The following is a 16896-nucleotide window of genomic DNA, read 5'->3' as shown; positions in this document are numbered from 1 at the left end:
CCAGGCTGAATTTTCCTCTTGTTTCCCTTTGTAAACCTGCAGTCAAAACTCTTCAGCACTTTTTAACGTCAGACCTAATTAAACGTGATGCTTCATAAAGAAGCTGCAACTAGAATCAAAACAAGTCATTTTTCTTATAACACAAAGGCACAGTCAGGTTATGCAAATGAGACGTGTCCTCAGGCTCCTGTCAGGCTGCCAGCACAGTCTTCTATAAAGTTTTGTTGCTTCTGTAATAGGAAAAGCAGTGTCTGATGAGGAAGGACTTTGTGGTAGTGCAGCTGCTTCTACCCGTGTGTAGTTCTGGGACAGATAACAGAGGTTTTGGATCCCTCTTTTTGCCAGCGCTGGCAGTGGGTTGTTTTCAGTTGCAGCCTAGCAGTGAGGAATTGTAGAAAATAGGCTTATGGAGCTTGGGGCTGGAACCGCACATGGCCTGGAGAGCAGAGTACTGGCATTGACTCCTGAGTGTCAGTATGGTGATGTTACAGTCCCTGTGCTGGACCTTACAGGCAATGTGACCTCTTGTTTGGAACAGAAGATTGTTGACTGTGAGTAAAGCTGGCAGGCAGTTCTGTGGACTTTTCCCCTTGTGCTGTGGAATGCTGTCAGCATTGCAGTGATGGAGTCTTCCGGGCTTTTTTCTTCATGGGGAAAACTCGAGAGTGACTTGTGTGAACTACCTCAAACATGTAGAGCGTTTTCTTCTTGAATTCTTGCTTCAGGGAAAAAAAAAACCAAACCAACCCACAGCAAGCTGTTCTCTTCAAGAAACAACTAAAAGCTTTCTGTAAAATTGTTCTGCTGGAAATGGAAGCAGATAAGGAAAATATTAAATAATTAGAAAATAATCATCTCTGGTTTTACCTTGTGTGTTTCCCCCTTCTTTGTTCCACCCACATGCTGCTAATTTTCATCTTCCTGCACATCAAGACGTCAGAGGCTGCTTACAGGGAAAGTTGTTTTTCTTGAGTTATCTCCATGCTTTGTTAATGCCTCAAAGATGGTGAGGGAGGGGAAAGTAGGAGGTGGGGGTCAAGGGGGCAGAAGGACGATTTTTCTTATAGTCTCACTTGTACCGAAGGGTGACCATTTGTTCGCTGTTGCATTTGCCAGTTGCCATGGCATCCCCCTCTCACTCTATCCTGGAGGTGTATTCTTGATATAATTAACAGCTCTCCTCCTTCTGTCTGCTGCAGAAAGCAATCATAAAGCGAACACGAAGGAAAAAGTCACTTTTTTATCTTTTAAGTTGTCTATCCATGTTTTTCATCATTTTCTCTGTTGGTCCATTTTGTGTATGGAAGTATTGCTGGAATGTTGTTGCCTGAGTAGGACGTTAAGTGTCAACAGAGGATTTTGTTAAGCTGGAGTGCAGTTAGATTAGATGTATATAATGTTCACTGTGTTCTGTATATAAAATTGTAATATTAGGAAATAGAAGGTTCCTCGGAGTCTGGATTACAGATAATGGATATTGCTGTTCTGATGTACTTTGGAGAAAATGTCCAAAGGAAAATAGCTTCAAATATTGCTATGGAGAGACTGAGAGGAAGAAATATGAGGACACATATAATAATTAAAGCACAGCATTGAACATAGCTGGCTTGTCATTCAGGCTTCTTAGTGCACTGTTTAGTAAAGTGAATGCTGACTTCAATCCCACCGCGATCCCACACTTCAACATGAGACCAATTTAAAAAGCCACCACCACCAAACATTTTGTAACGGTTACAGTGCCATTATCTTGTGTTAGGAAACTTCTATTGGGAAGGCTGTCACTTTCCCATTTCATGGAAGATTGGATCGTTGCTTTTTCCCGCAGCCACAGAGCAGTGAGCAGTTCCATAGGCAGCATCAGTAAGGTGCCTGTAGGACTTATTTGTTTTTCAGGTTGTCAGCTCATGACTTTGCACACAGTCTGTAAAGTACAATTTTCTCCTAACTTAGTGGCCCATTTCTTTTCCTTTGCTTTTGTCGTCTCATTACTGAGGTGCTTCACTGGGAAATTACAGGAAGGAATTCTTTTACACAGGTTTGATTTTACCACTACCTTCCTAGGGGCAGGCTGTTCCAATGCCCATTTTCCTCAATTTTTATTTACACTAGCTTTCAATATGATGAAGGTTTCCTCATAGTCTCCCTGAAACTGAATGGCTTCTTTGCAAGGAATATGCAGAAATAGTCGAGGTTTGAGCTAATACAGAGTCTGATTTGCACTCCTGTATGTGTATAAATCATAATCCAAGCAAATATGCATGCTAAGTGTTCATTTGAAATTTGATTTTATACAAACTTCACAATGAGAAATGTTTTCCTAAATATTTAAAAGGACAGGAAATAAGATAGCAGATATTTCTGGAGGTATTGGGCTGTTTTTCTCACAGCCAATGACACGTTTGGATAGAAGGTCTGGTGTTTTCCTGGATGCCGTCACCTGCATGATGGTAAAAATGTAGTCCCAAAATTAGTTAACAATCCTGCCCTAACCTGGGTTTTGTGAGTAGCATCACTTATTGATCAGAGGTGCTAGAATTCTTACTCTTAGATTAAAAAACTCTTTAATAGGTCATGTCCAAGAGGTTCCTTTTAAAGTCTTAAATACAAAAATCTATGGTTGCTACTCTTCAGTACAGGACGGTACTTTTTGACTGCACAGAAGGAATCTTAGTCATGGTTTTATTGAGACAGAAACATACTAGTTTTGACTTTATGTGCAGTTAAAATTTTACTGTCCTTATGAGGCACGTTGATTTTCTATGGAAAAAATCTCTGGAAAAAGAAGCCCTGAAGCTTCATCTGGATGAACTAATTACAAATAGAATTTGTTTTTTGTTTTGCCCCTTCTAGGACATCTGTATGTAGAGAGAAATGGGAATATGAGTTCATTCAATCTCTGTGTACCAATAAGGATTATTTCAGTCTTTTTTCCTTGTGCACTTGATCATCTACAAGTTCCAGGCAGGCCTTCCTATCACCAGTGTTTGTTGGTGCCTAGTAGGATGTGATGTGGCAGCCACCAGCCCTCTGCTCAGCTGCCATTTCCCAGTGGTGTTCCTCAGACTTGTTCTTCAGCATCTTTTCTAATCCCTTGATGGAATACTGAGCCTTTGGGGAGCTGGCAAATTATATCATCTCAGAGGGCATAGTAAAAAAGCTGGAGAGCAGTTTTTGCTGTGCAGAGGATCTTCAGAGGCTTGTATTGACAGGAACTACAAAAGAGACAACAACAAAGAGAACCTCAGAGTCCTGCACCTGAAGTAGAACAACCCCTGTGCAACGTCACTGGCTGTAGCAGCTCTTCCAAAGAGACTTGGGGTCCTGGGGGATAAGAAGTTGAATGTGGGTTTTCAGTGTGGCATTATGGCAGTGAAGTTCAAGAGAGCTGGGTTGCTTTGTCCTGGAGAGGATAAAGCTCTTGGAAGGTGGGAGCTTGAATTGCCATCAACAGTAGCGAGAAGGGAGCCAGATGAGAGGCAGCAGTCACAAGTTGCAGCAAAAGAACTTTGGATTAAGGTGATAGGAAAAAAATGTTCAATGAGAAGGTGGGAAAGCACTGGAACAGGGACTCAGGGAGGCTGTGGAATGTCCATCCCCAGAGATGCGTGGAACTGTGCTGGACGCAGGCCCTGAGTAACCAGAGCTAAGTCAATTTTGCTGGGAGTTGGACCAGAGAATCTTTCAGAGAGCCCTTCCAGCTGGAATTCCTCCATGATGCCATGTTCTTTCTGTCAGTAATCATTTTGCTTCCGAGCACTGTCCCAGTCTTGCTGAGTTATTTTCCAAATATCCTCTGATAATAGTTGTATTTTGTTAGAGAAGTGCCATTTGAGGTGCAGGTATATTTCTAGCAAGCAACTAACTGGTAGTAACCTCATATATTTCTGCTGAGGAAAAACAATGAATACAATACGAGCACAGAAATTACAGGTTCTATGTAATGTATTATATGAATTAATGAAGTGCATGGGTGTGAGGGGTTTTCCCTCTAAATCACAGCTGAGAACATTTCCTCTAGTGATCTCACTTCTGGCAGAGGGATTCTGCAAATTTAATATAGGTTTATGTAATCCCATTTGTGCATCTTGAGACCTTTAGTTTTGGAAGTGATGCTTTACACATCAGGAACTTGCTGGTTTTGGAGGTAGAACAGACCTTATTGGATCCTGTATGGTGACTGATTTGAATGTAGCTGCTTTTTTAATTTTATTTGTGTGCACACATAAGATCTTACAGATTGAATCCCATGCTATTTACAGATTAATTAATCAATTTCTGCAATTTTAAAAGTACATTCCACTGTTTTTTGTGTTCTTTTTTTTTAAGTGCATGCTTTCCAGCCTTGAACGTCAAGGCATATTTTTTCCATATGATGTTTACTTTGTTCTCTTGGTTCAATTCTTCTAATTCTTCTGTCATTGTAATAAATCTGAGCCATCTAAGACATTAGGGCTTAATGTGATTCTACATCTGACCACAGAATTCTTTATTTCTATTCCAAACTCGCTGTAATCACCATGGTTAAAATAATTCCTGTTAGAGATATGAGAGATAAAGGTATAAGGCAAAGAATAAGCAGCTGAGATTTCACTCACTCAACCATATCTTTTATGGTACAATAAGTCTCTATTAAATGAAGACTGGAAGGAACATGAAATAAATACATCCTGCGGCCTCACAGGCAATAATGCCTTATTTTATTACTTTTAAAAATTATAGAGAAGATACTCATACTATGGGTGTGCTCATTGCCTTCTATGGTGAATTTATGTCACTCTTCAGTTTACGTAACTAACAGCACTGCTCTGGCTTTAGAGGAAAGTGTTGCTCTTGGTGCCGTTGTTAACTTCTATAAAGACAACCGTTTTCCCACGTGTTGTTCTGAATGGGACACCAGCATTATTTGGTTCTGCAGTTACTGGAAATTTTCAATGCAGGATTAGGCTGATAGGTTTTTTTTACACGCAAATACATATTTCTGTTTTTCCCATTTCTTCTCATGTCACCTACAAAGAATAATTTGTTTTAATAATTTGCAAGGTCTCTTAAAGCATTGTGGATCTGCTCATTGAGGCCAAGGGTTTGTCAACATATTCTTGAATGAAATAAGTTTATTTTTGTTAATAAGAATTTGCTATTTCTATTTACTGATGAATTTCAGTGATGGTGTTGGGAGGGATTTATTAAGTAAAGCATTATAACTTTGAATATGAATAAATACTCGATTGTTTGATTAAGGATTAGATTAAGGAACGGAAAAATCTGTAGAAGATAACATTTGTAGGTTCTTTATTTTCGATAATAATGATTGATTTTATGTTTGCTTCAGGGTTTTCTGTGTACAAATAGTTGTGCTGCCTGCAGGCATCACTGAAACAGGCAGCACATGCAGAATTACTGGCATGTATTTTCTCATGTCTGTACCTATCCTCTTCTGTTTTACACAGTCCACAGCAGAAACACCCACAACCCCAAAGCATATGAAGGACAACAGAGAGAGCTTCTTCCCAGTAACACCAGCCACACTGCATCCTGCCCCAGTGAATCCAGACACTGTGACTCCTGAAAATCTCCTGAGATTGAACGATCTGCATTCCAAATCCAAACCAGCCTCTTCCTCTTCATCCTCCTCCTCCTCAGCATCTTCTTCAGTGCCTCCATCCCAGGAGTCACACAGGGACACTGAACATCTCCGAAGTCAGAATGCAGAGACTGCTCCCAGCCTGAGTGATCTTGCACGTGGTAAGTCTCAGGGAGACAGAACATCTTGGCCTTCTCTGATTTGTTTGCAAAGGCCACATGTTGAGTCAGTGCCCGAGTTCTGATTCTGTCTCATTTTCTGATCACTGGCCCATACTCAAGAGGCTGCACAAACAGACGCTTTGTTTTGGGGCACGTGTATAAAAGAGATGTTGTTTTGGAGTGCATTTATAAAATTAATACATATTTTATTTACTAGGATACAGTAAAGAGCACTGAATGTAACTTGCATATGAAATCATGGAATAGCAGTCTAAAAATAGAACCATGCTTTACATACATAATTTAAGTCTCTAGTGGCATTAAAAGGTTTGTTGTTTTTCTTCAAAGAGGTAAAGGTAAATTTCTCCAAAATACCTCAAATGCTTTAAAAGTGATAGCAGTTGAAATAGACTATAATAGATAACCCACATCTGACTTGTAAGTAACTGATTAACATAATTAAATGCATAGATACCACAGCCACTTATGTAGAGATAAATAATACTGTGAAAATTCCAAGCTTCTGCATGACTCATAAAGTTAGTATATCACTGCCATTATGTTTCACATTTGAGAAAAGAATTATCTGGTAGGACTGGTTGGAAATGTATTTATAGTCCTAGTATGGTTATGTGCAAGTTTAGGCTACAGAAAAGAATTGAAGAAGCAAAACAAATGTTATTTATTCTGTAGAAAGATGATGTGATGTGCTCAGGATGGCATTATGTACTTGGTCCTATAATGCTTATCTAGATGAGAAGAGTTAAATGAGAATGCCATCATGGCAGGATGATGATGTTAGCAGTAATCAGAATCGCTGTGCGAGGCAGTATTGTTGCACTTTGGGAATGAAGTAAGATTAGCACAGTTAACCCCAGACTTCTCTTGGGTGCCCAGAGACACGGCTGTGCTTATTTGTGGGACGCTGTGCATATCAAGGTGTCAGAGCACCTGCTATAGCTTGCACTTTTTTTACTTTCTTAGCAGGAACACTGTCTGAAAAAGCTTCTGCTACTTTTTGTGCTCTCTCCATCTGCTCTCTAACTTGAACCTTAAAGCTACTCAGAATGCCATAGGCAGATGAATAAGAGCCCAGATAAAGTTTTGAATGAAGCACATGCATTCAGGTACTAGAGAAAGTGGCACATGAGGATATGGTGGAAATAGTGCCTGTATTTGTTGGAATCGATGCTGCTTAACATTATTTCATAATTAGCAGACTGATCTACTCTAGGTACTTTGTTAATCTCATATTGTGACTTTTATTCATATATTTATGGCTTTTTTCCCTTACATAACCAGCCTTGGTGTTTAAATGCACATAGTTTTCTGAACTCATTAGCAATGAAGAGCAGACTGGAGAGAAAACAGTTTTCCCAACTTGTTGGTCTCTGAGTGCAGAATGATATTGAAATGTAGCATCCTATATTAGGAGTTGCAATATAATCATCTGATTTTCCCTTTTCACAGAACTAGGGAGAAATCTTCTTGAGAGGAAGAAGGGGAATGATAAGGAAGGGAATGACCAAGTCAGTGTGGAAACCACATTTGTTATTGTTCTGATGAAGCTGAAGGAATGGTGTTGCACGGTGTTGTAAGATATCTTGGCAGGCTTGTTCTGCAGGGATTCACTCAGGTTTGCACCTAGACAACGAGGAAGAAAATCCTCTCGATCATGCAGTTACTGTGCATTTACTAAGGAGACTGGTAGGAATGACAGTGCAAATAAAGAGCTCGCACATTCGGTTTTCAAACAGAGCTCATGAGCATTTCTGATGTGCTTTCCTCTGCAATTTCCCAGGCTACCTTGCAGTGATTAGAACATTTATTTTAATCTTTTGGCTTCCTAGGCTTTGTTAAGGTGGGAAGGTTTCGCATTGTTCTTTCTTTTATGCTTTCTATACATCATCTTGGTTGAGGGAGATGGAAGAGCTGGCTGCCATAATTATAACCCTGAAACCATGTGTCTGAAGATCAAGAGGCTCTCTCTGCAAAGCTCTGATTCGAATGTGGAGTGTGTGTGTTGTATCTGGCTTTCTGCTCTCAGACTTACCTGACAGGTCATTTCTCTAGCTGAGAAAGATACCAATTACTGCTGTGTCCTTTCCTTTTCTTCTTCTTTTAATTCTCCTGCCTTTGCTCCCACCTCTTTTAAAAAGGATTATTTCTAATTCAGTTTTACTCCTTTTTCATCTGACTCTCATTAGCTCTGTTCAGAGTAATCTGTTTTCATCTTTTTTCTCGTCTCATTTTTTAACTTCCTTCTCTGTTTGTTTGTGTGAGAATATTGCACGTCAGTGTATTAGTTGCTATCATTTTCTGTGCCTTCACCTAGAAAAAGTAATGGCTTTAAAAGCGAAGTATCCACTCATTCCTTTTGTGAATGTCTTAGTGGGATTTTATGTCTAATATAACTAGCTAGGGCAGAATAATACAGCATGATGAAATCCAGCATCAAAGTAACAGGAGTGGTAATTTTATTATGAGGGGTTCCTACAGGCAGGCATAAATGTATGTGGGACTCTGGAACTGTACATATATTAACTCAGCCTGTAGTTTTTTCAAGGGGAAGTAAAGAGGGTAATTAGAATAAACAAACCCTCTCCAATGAGTCACATTGTTGTGTTGTTACAATGTTCTGAATTGCTGAAAAGTCGTGACCTTCTCATTTTTGTTGTCCTTATCCAAATAATGATACTTAGAAGGGATGGACAGGAAAACATTCACAGTTGATTTTTGAAGGTTTGTTTACTTGGAATCATTACATTTTTTGCTTAAAAGGATCTACTCTGGAAGTTGTCGTATAAATGAAGGGTAGAATAGTAGCAGTTTTCCTCTCCCTCCATTAAATCCATGTACACTGAATTCATGAAGCACTAAAGCGTTTCAGTGTAAAACCAAGCAGTTCATGATGCAGATGTCTGGGCTTAGAGATTCAGAGCTAAGGAAGACTACCAGTCCTTTCTGTAGCATGCAGGGAAGATGCAGCCGATAAGCCATGCAAGTACCTTGCTGTAATTTCAGATGTTTCATATGCAGTCACAACAGGGCACTAGAGGCTGGAATGTATTTCAGCCTGTAGAACTTTTAGACTTCAAGAAACAAGCTTGTGAAGAAAGCTGCATGAAAGGGTAAACAGCACTGTTGTTGCAGTGAGAAATGATTTTAAACTGCTTTAATTTTCTTTAACCTTATTTTAGCTGTGGAATGAAATTCTAACTTTCAGTTGGAAAGGACCTGCAGTAGTAATGGTCAATCTTCTCAGTCTTTTTACTGTGTTGGTTTTTTTTCTGCTGAATTCAAACTTGTGCTTTTAGAGTACAGAGCCGATATCAGCAAGTAGCTCAGAAAAGCTGAACACAGAAAATGTTACAGACTGACCATAGGCCTGGGGCCTCATGTGAGCTTCATTTCACATTGCTCTTCCAGCAGTTCCCTGGTGTAAGGATGTCCTTTGACTCAGTGTTCTTGTGTCACTTGTAGGCAGCTTGACTTCTGTTATTTCCTCCTTTGTTTTCCTTCTTGGCAGCTTTCTACCTCAGTTCCCCAGACTGAATTCCTTCAAGGCTTTCAGAATCTCATCTTTAAGCACTTGTAACCTCGTGCCTTCTGTAGTATCCTTGAGTGAAAGTCACCTGTTAGTGACTGCAAGGTTGCTAATAGAAATCAGCCAGGCAGCCTTCAGCGAGCTCTGCATTCTCTCTCCAGTCTCTTTCTGCATCTGCCTCCTGTGTTGGCATTGGCATTCTCACTTCCGCCTGTCTGATCCTTCCTTTTCATGCAGCTTTTTAGTTTTCACAGTGGACATGCTCTGAAAACAACTTGGCCGCTGAATGTCAGCAGGGGTTTTCCTGTTTGTGAATGACTCCTTAATTCCCTTTTGCCAGGTGCTCCAGCGGTCCCAGTCAGCTGTGCCTTTTCCTCTTCCCTTTGGAAGTACACTGATTCAGTTTGCTATTGCAACAAATTCATTCCAGAAAGGTTTATCAGTACACTTAATGGCTATTTCTAATCTTTACCCTTTGGGTTGTATTGTGCTTAATTGGCCATGGGGTCAGAGAAGGGTGAAAAGTACTGCAGAGGAGGAAGGGGCTTATGGCATTTGTTGAGTAACCAGTCTATACAATTCACAAGGAGCAAGCCACAGATGCATACTGTCCACAGGTACTGCTGTGTGATGCTCTCATATCATGTACTCTTGCTAAACCCAGTACTAAAACACAGCTATCAATTAACTGTTTCTTATAATGCTGTTTGAAAGTTCATATAATTGCATCCAAAACTGTTATCTCTTTGATCTAGACCCACTGATTTTTATTTTTTTTATTGAAGGGTGTTGGGGATTATTGGAATTGTCACGTTATTTGTTTGGTTTGGGCTGTTAACAAAGAGAGAAGGAAAGTTCATACTGAACTTGAGAGCATATCTTTACCAGCACACTTGTCAATTTCCTGCATCCTTAGGAAGCTTGAGAGCAGCAGGAAGTGGTTCTGGATACAGGAACTGCACTGGCAGCACTGTTAGCCTGCCCCAGCATGGCTTTTCCATAGCAGGGACCTGGGAGTTTGGGAGTTACTGTGGGCTGGGGGATTATTCCCCAGAAGCCACCTATTTTAAGCTTTACTAGCATCAGTGCTGTTCTGTCACAGCTGACCTCAGCATTAGGAAGGAGTGTGGGGTATGTCTGATACCACTGTCTAATAGACAGAGCCCTAGTTATAAATGCCATCTTATTGCAGTGCGAACTTCTGTTCACCAGGCTGTTTGAATTCATTTCATTTCAGGGAGTCATAGAACTTGTGTTGCACAGCTTTCTGCTTCCAAAATTACTCTGATGCTTAATTTTTAACACATGGCTTTGTGTGTCAGCTTTGAATGTAATTTCCTGCATTTGGCATTCCAAGGCAAATAGTTATCTGTACAGCTATGGCTTCATTGTTTGGTGTTGTGTGGTTGGTGTTTTTTTTAGAAATAAACATCACGGCAGGAAAGTGGGAATTAACATGGAGAAGGTGAATGTGTAAGGAAATGAGTATCGAGTATACTTGCTATATGCCTTGGTGAGCAGCCTCACCGCCTGCTGTTGTGTATTGTGTAGTACCTCATGACAGAGGCAGTTACGTGATGGCTCTTGTTTCTGTGGGTCAGCATTCTTATCTGAACTGTGTTCAGCTGAACCGACCTGTGTTCCAGCGCAGTCTTTCCGTTGACTTGGTAGTACAGCGTATGAGGAAACTCTGAGCTCCTGCAAATTCAAGCTTTCCGTGCCCTTTTGCAACTGCTGTATGGGGAAAAAAACTGTATTAAATTCCCAGCACGCCAGAGGGTGAGGCAGATGGAATATTGAAAATTAATTGTTTACACATTAGCGCCGTTCTTTGGAAGTGTGGTGGGATATTTACTCCACCGAGTCAGGGAGCAACAGATTAGATGCATTTCCATTAACATAAAAATATCCACCTTGTATGGTAAATTAGTGGTAGCTCTGAAAAACTGCATGTACCCTGTGTGGCTGTTAACACACAAAGCAGATCCTTTGTCACTGGGACAAATGAAGTATGTATTTCTTAGTGGCTGCAGGCCCACAGAATGCAGTTGTTACTCTTTTTGAAGTGGTTGGAGGGCAAAGTGGTACAGGGCTGCTAAATCATAGTCATGGATACACAGAAGTGCTGGGGAAGGTGCTTTGCAGAGGGGTGAAGCCAAGAGGCACAACCACTTTGTGTAAGCCCTTGTAGCTCTGCTCTGTTCATTTCTCCAAGCATGCACTTATGAAATCGTGTTGGTGTTCTGTTCTGGAGTTCAAAGCTCAGTTCCTTCCTTTTTCCCATAACGAAACGATGCTTTGTGCATGCACCACGAGTCACTTGTAGCCTTTGACATATCTGTGCCTTAATACTTCACACCACCTCCCTCAGCAACTGGAAAACATTTTTCCAGGTGCCAGTCACTTTTTCTGGGCTTGTCTTTCAGCCCTCATGTAACAGGTTTTAGTGCATGACTAAAAGGTTTCTCGAACATCCAGCTAAAGTGTTTTATAACACTGTGATGTTAATGTCTACTTGTAGCTGACAGCAGAAGGAAATTGAGCAATGAGGTACACAGCACACAGACAGCAGAGCAGCTGCTTGCTGTTACAGTGCGGCTGCTTTTAAACTTTCTCCACATCTGCGAATTGCTGAGTGAATATTTTCGTACAGACACGTCCAAATAGGACATAAATTGTCTTCTTCCTATAATAAAGGGTGCGGGAGTTGTATAATCTCTGTGTTTATAGTGTGGGGATGTATGTATATACTGTATTCTCTGTCTAAAGAGGCAGCGAGAGAATATTAACTGTGATGAAGTCATGAACCCAGCGCCCGCTATAGGCATCTGCAAACACTGGTTGCCCTGGCAACAAGTGGAAAGAGGTTGGAGAGGAAAGCTGGAGTAGGTTGTTGCATTGAATTGTTTTCAGCTTGTTTCTTCCTCACTAAAGCAGGGAGATGTTGAGAGGTATGATGTCCTTCTTTCTATGTGTATACTATTTTATATGTATTTAGAAAGCTATCGGGAAAGGGAAGGCTGACAAAAATACTTAAGATTCAGCTCGGTTGGAGATGAACTTTTCCATGTAAATATTCATATGCATTGCAAATCTGTGGGTTTTCTATATGCTTTTTTGTGTGTTACGTTACGAGGTGAGAGTGCTGAATCGATCTCCAGAGTGCAGTACCTGTCCCGTCTTCAGCCTGGAGACCAATGCATATCACATCTTCCCAAACTGGTTTTATTTTAACCTGGGATTGTAGAGCTAACGTTGGAAAGCCTGCAAGAACACTGCAAGTACTGTGTATGTATTACCAAAAGATTTCTTAACCGGGATTAAATCCGAGCTTCAGAACACCTTTGGGTTGTGCTGTAGTTATATGCTTGTGCTGTTGCACTTGTGAAGAATGTTGTGGCTCGTGAGTTAGAGAAGTCTTCCTATCCCTGGGGAAAGTTTTTATTAGAAAAAAGTAGGACGTTATGTTCGGGGCTGTGGCAGCATTGTCCACATGGTAAAGAGCAAGAAATCTGGTTCAGACAAATAACAGGAGATTCAGCTGCGTGTTGCTTCCTGATTATCCTTCTTTTGCCCTGTTTGTCTCTTATGAAAAAAAGATGTATTTGTGCACTATATTGAGGTATTGATAGTACAAGTTATAGACACTTGAAACAGCCAGGCCTTATAGTGTGTGTGTGTGTATATATATATATATATATATATATATATATTCTCATTAACTTAATATTTAACTTAGAAATAATGCCATGAAAGTGACTGTTACCACAAAAACAGATTTGTGCAGTCATAAAAGAAAAAAGTGTTATCACCCAGTCAGGGGATAAAATTCAGTCAGTGTGTATTAACACCTGACAGTGAAGGATTCATTAGTAGGCAGTGGCTCTGGATGTACTGAGAGATGCAGCCTGATAGAATATTAACAAGTGCTGTTTCTAGAAGTGTAGTAATAGAAATACATGCTTGGTGTGCCAAACTCCTGCCCTTTCATTTCCATTCACTTCTACATGTAAAAGGGCTGACATACCGTTTTGTTCTAATTAAATCTAGTTTTACTACTACGCTACAAATTGATACCTTCAAACGTAAGAGTAACAAACGTGATGTAAAAGATGGAGATTTGTGTGAGAAGCTGCTGCTCATACAAGAAAGTAGACTTGTAACAGTCTTGCAGCGTCTGATTAGAAACATACTGCTCAAAAGAGCTTTGACAGGAGGCATAATTTAGTTAAGTAAAGCTCAACAAATCAACTTAAGCAGTGATATATCTTATAATTAAACAAAGCTTATAATCAACCTAAGAGGTAGAGTTTAGTCATTAAACAATAATGCAAATCAGAGCTTTTATTCTGAATGGTGGACTATTAAGTCCCCAGTGTAATTTAGCAGTTGAGTACATAGAAAATTGTTCTCAGTTAGCAGTATAGTTCAAGCTACAGGATCTCCAGTTGGTATGGCATTGTATTTGCCAAATGAACTGGTGTTTTGTCTCCTTGGTTAACAGTAAGGTTCTGTTGGTACTTACCCTAGATGCTTAAGACTCTGAGTCTGTATTGTTGGAGTAAGCAAAATAGAGTTGCTGTCTTAGCTGCCTTGCAGGGTAATCTGAAAACAGCATTTTCATCTTGCTTTTCTTCAAACGTTGATGTAATGCTCTGTCTTTTCATCAAGTATCTTGTAGCCATTTCAGTGTGCCAGTCTGGGTTTAGACTCCGTTAGTTGTCAGCTGCTTGTGGTGTAGTGGGATGTATGTTTATTGGCTTTGGGCCACATGAGAGCTGATCCTTCTTCATATGCTCCTTTGTACTTGTCAGCATGCAGTTAAATCATACGTGTGTCTTATGTAAAGAGCAGGCACCTACATAGAGTGATCTTCAGCTCTCTTCTGTTTCACAAACGGGGAAACAGCGAGTTCAGATTTTCCTAATCTAGATTCCCGTTGTTTTACTGTTTCCTTCTCTGCTCTTTTAAGCTGAATTGGTCAGATGCAACTATTTTTTCCTACTTTCAGGACCATGTTTTGTGCAGGAAAGAGGATGAGAGCTGTTCTTCTGCTAGACCGTTCCATTTTGTGCTTGATAGAGAGTGGGACATCACAGAACAGAAGCTGCTGTGATTTGTGCTGTAGTGTATGTGACATTTCCTTTTTGGGAACTATAGGAGAATTCTCTACAAGCAAACTCATTTATCCTAAGGCTTGTATCGGCTGCCAGCTACCAGTTTAGATAATGGGCTCTTTTCTTTTACCAATGAAAATGAGCGAATGAAAGAATTTACAGCCTGCCTTGGTAAGCTTTTTTGATTATTATTCAGGAACCCTGGAAATGCAAAACATTTAAAAACATTTTCAAACGGCATCAATCTGACTTTCACCAAACTCTTTCAGGAATTTCAGTTTTCACTCTGCGGTGGTGAGATGTATTCAACACATAGAGAGGGAGTAGTTTTCCAACAAGGAAAAAACATATTGTGGACAAAATCCTAAATTAATATAGAATGTGGGCACAGGAGGATTTTTAGAGAAGTTAGGCTGTGAACATACATAGCATCTGCTTGTCTGCAGTAGCTGCCTGTGTACATCTTACCCTGTGTTAATGTACAGTAATTCATATTTGTCTGAGCAGCCCTCTGTTGTTGAAGGATATCTTCATTTCTGTAGGAGAATAAGAGCTTGTTTATGTACCTATAGCCTTGAAGTGCTAGCTGCTGTCTCACTCTGCCCTTCCTGGAAAGGACTGTCATTAGTAGCTGACAGTAGTTCAGTGATAATTATTCCTGCTAGGTACAACACGTAGCCCTGTGTGTAAGAAAAGCAGATACAACTGATACATAATGATGAGATTGTGCTCGTACACACTAGGATTTGAGTTGTAAAGATCCCAAATTCCAGAGTAGCAGAAGATGGGAATATTAGACTGATTTCTTCGGCCAATTGAGTTGGCCTGTCACTGAATACTGAGCATTTTCTGTAGCTTCAACTGAATAAATAAAGAAGAAAAAAAGAACAGACTTGGCCTTGTTGCTGGATGTTCATAGTAATTAATCTTTCTTAGCAGTGAGCTGCACTTTGGTGTAGCTTGTGCCTGTGACTGCAAATCAGAGAGGCCCATCGATCACAGATAACTCATCATTAAGGGTGATGGATTTTGTTTTGAATGTATGACAAGTGATTCACCCCTTGTGTCTGCAAAGGTTAATGGTCAGTAGCATGCATTTGTTTCTTGCAGCGGTAGCAAAATGCTGTAGAACAGATTGGTTTTTTTTCTTCACCTTTTTAAAGAACTTTTTCTTTTCTTTAAGAATTTGATGGTACCAAGTATGAAAAAGTTGTGATTGCCATCTTAGCTCTTTGGTATTTAATTTTAGTCAGTCATGTTATAGTTAAGAAATGAAGAATAAGAAACCAAAAAAAAACCCACAGCAGCTTCTACCAGGTGGTTGGACAGCAGAAGGACTACGGCTTAAGAAAGAGATCAGCATGTCTGTTAATCTGTGAATTATCTTTCATTAATAAAGAGGAAGAAGAGCTTGAAGTGCCTTTGGAGAGTCTTGGATTTCAGCAACAGGAGTCACGGCTTTGCCAGCAGATGAAAATGGCTACTGTTGCGCCATCACCGGAGCCTGTTTGTTGGCAAGTGGAATCAGTGACCAGCACAAATTCGGGACATGTTTGTACCCAAGGTAGGGGCTTTTTGTGCTTCAGTGCTGAAAATTAGTGCTTCTTTTGAGTGCTTCAGTCTGTAGAGATTGATTGATCAGATAGTTGTGATGCATGTTACGGAGCTTCTCTGCTGCTTGTCTTCCAGTAAAGTATTTCAGAGTATAGAGGCATTCTTGGCTATGTCACAGCTTCCTGGAGAAGTTCCTTGCAGTCCCTTAATAGTTATTCTCTGTGGTGCATGACTCACATACCAAGTGCCGTAGCAGCAAAGCCAAATAAAAAACCTCTCAGTACTAGGCTATTGTGCTGTGTAGGTTGTGCTTCTTTGAAAGTAGAATTCTTCTTTTGGTTGAAATCTTATACAGGACAGTATGACAGCACTTGATTATACCACTGGAATATCTAGCAGAAGGAAATGATTGTTTGCAGTAATCAGACTGAGTCAAGTTAACATAAAAACCAGCGTTACAACAGTTAATGCTTCTATCCCTCCTCTGCCCCTTTCCAAGAGAAGTAGGAGTTGGTATTTATACTGGAGAAACATAAAACTTGTGCTTTTCAGACGGGCATAAACACAGATATTCGTGTTTAGGGTATTACTCTTTTTTTCTTATTTGTGAGAGTCAGATTATCTTCTGTCTGATCACTGCAACATTTCTGCTACTCTGCTCTGAACGGATTGTCTGCAAATGAAGATGGGTCACTGACCTTGGTGGAAAGCTTCATCTGTTGTGGCAGTTCTTACATTCTTGTATAGTGTTGAGCACATACAATTCAATTCCACATCCTTTAGTAGTCAGTGTAATGTTGTTTATTTTTCAGGATAGCATCAGGGATCCAGCATTTTTTTTTTGCATTCTTTAAGTAGCCTTGTCAATGCCAGAGACCTTCAAGAGAAGGATTTAACAAGACTGAATCCAAAATATGTGTATTAAAACACCTGCTA

General features: G+C 40.1%; 1 protein-coding gene across 5 annotated transcripts in view; it reads left to right on the top strand.

Annotated features, from left to right (window-relative positions):
- Window positions 1-16896, top strand: part of CABIN1 (calcineurin binding protein 1) — an 89617-nt gene that overhangs the window by 69472 nt on the left and 3249 nt on the right. For all 5 annotated transcript variants that reach the window (XM_072351003.1, XM_072351000.1, XM_072351002.1 and 2 more), the window contains exons 35-36: window positions 5448-5742; window positions 15806-15970. In XM_072351003.1, coding sequence (XP_072207104.1) covers window positions 5448-5742; window positions 15806-15970 — 460 coding nt within the window. The remainder of the gene's footprint in view (window positions 1-5447; window positions 5743-15805; window positions 15971-16896) is intronic.

The sequence above is a fragment of the Excalfactoria chinensis genome, chromosome 16 (genome assembly GCF_039878825.1).
Source record: "Excalfactoria chinensis isolate bCotChi1 chromosome 16, bCotChi1.hap2, whole genome shotgun sequence".
NCBI lineage: Eukaryota > Metazoa > Chordata > Aves > Galliformes > Phasianidae > Excalfactoria > Excalfactoria chinensis.
This window is presented reverse-complemented; position numbering and strand designations above follow the sequence as displayed.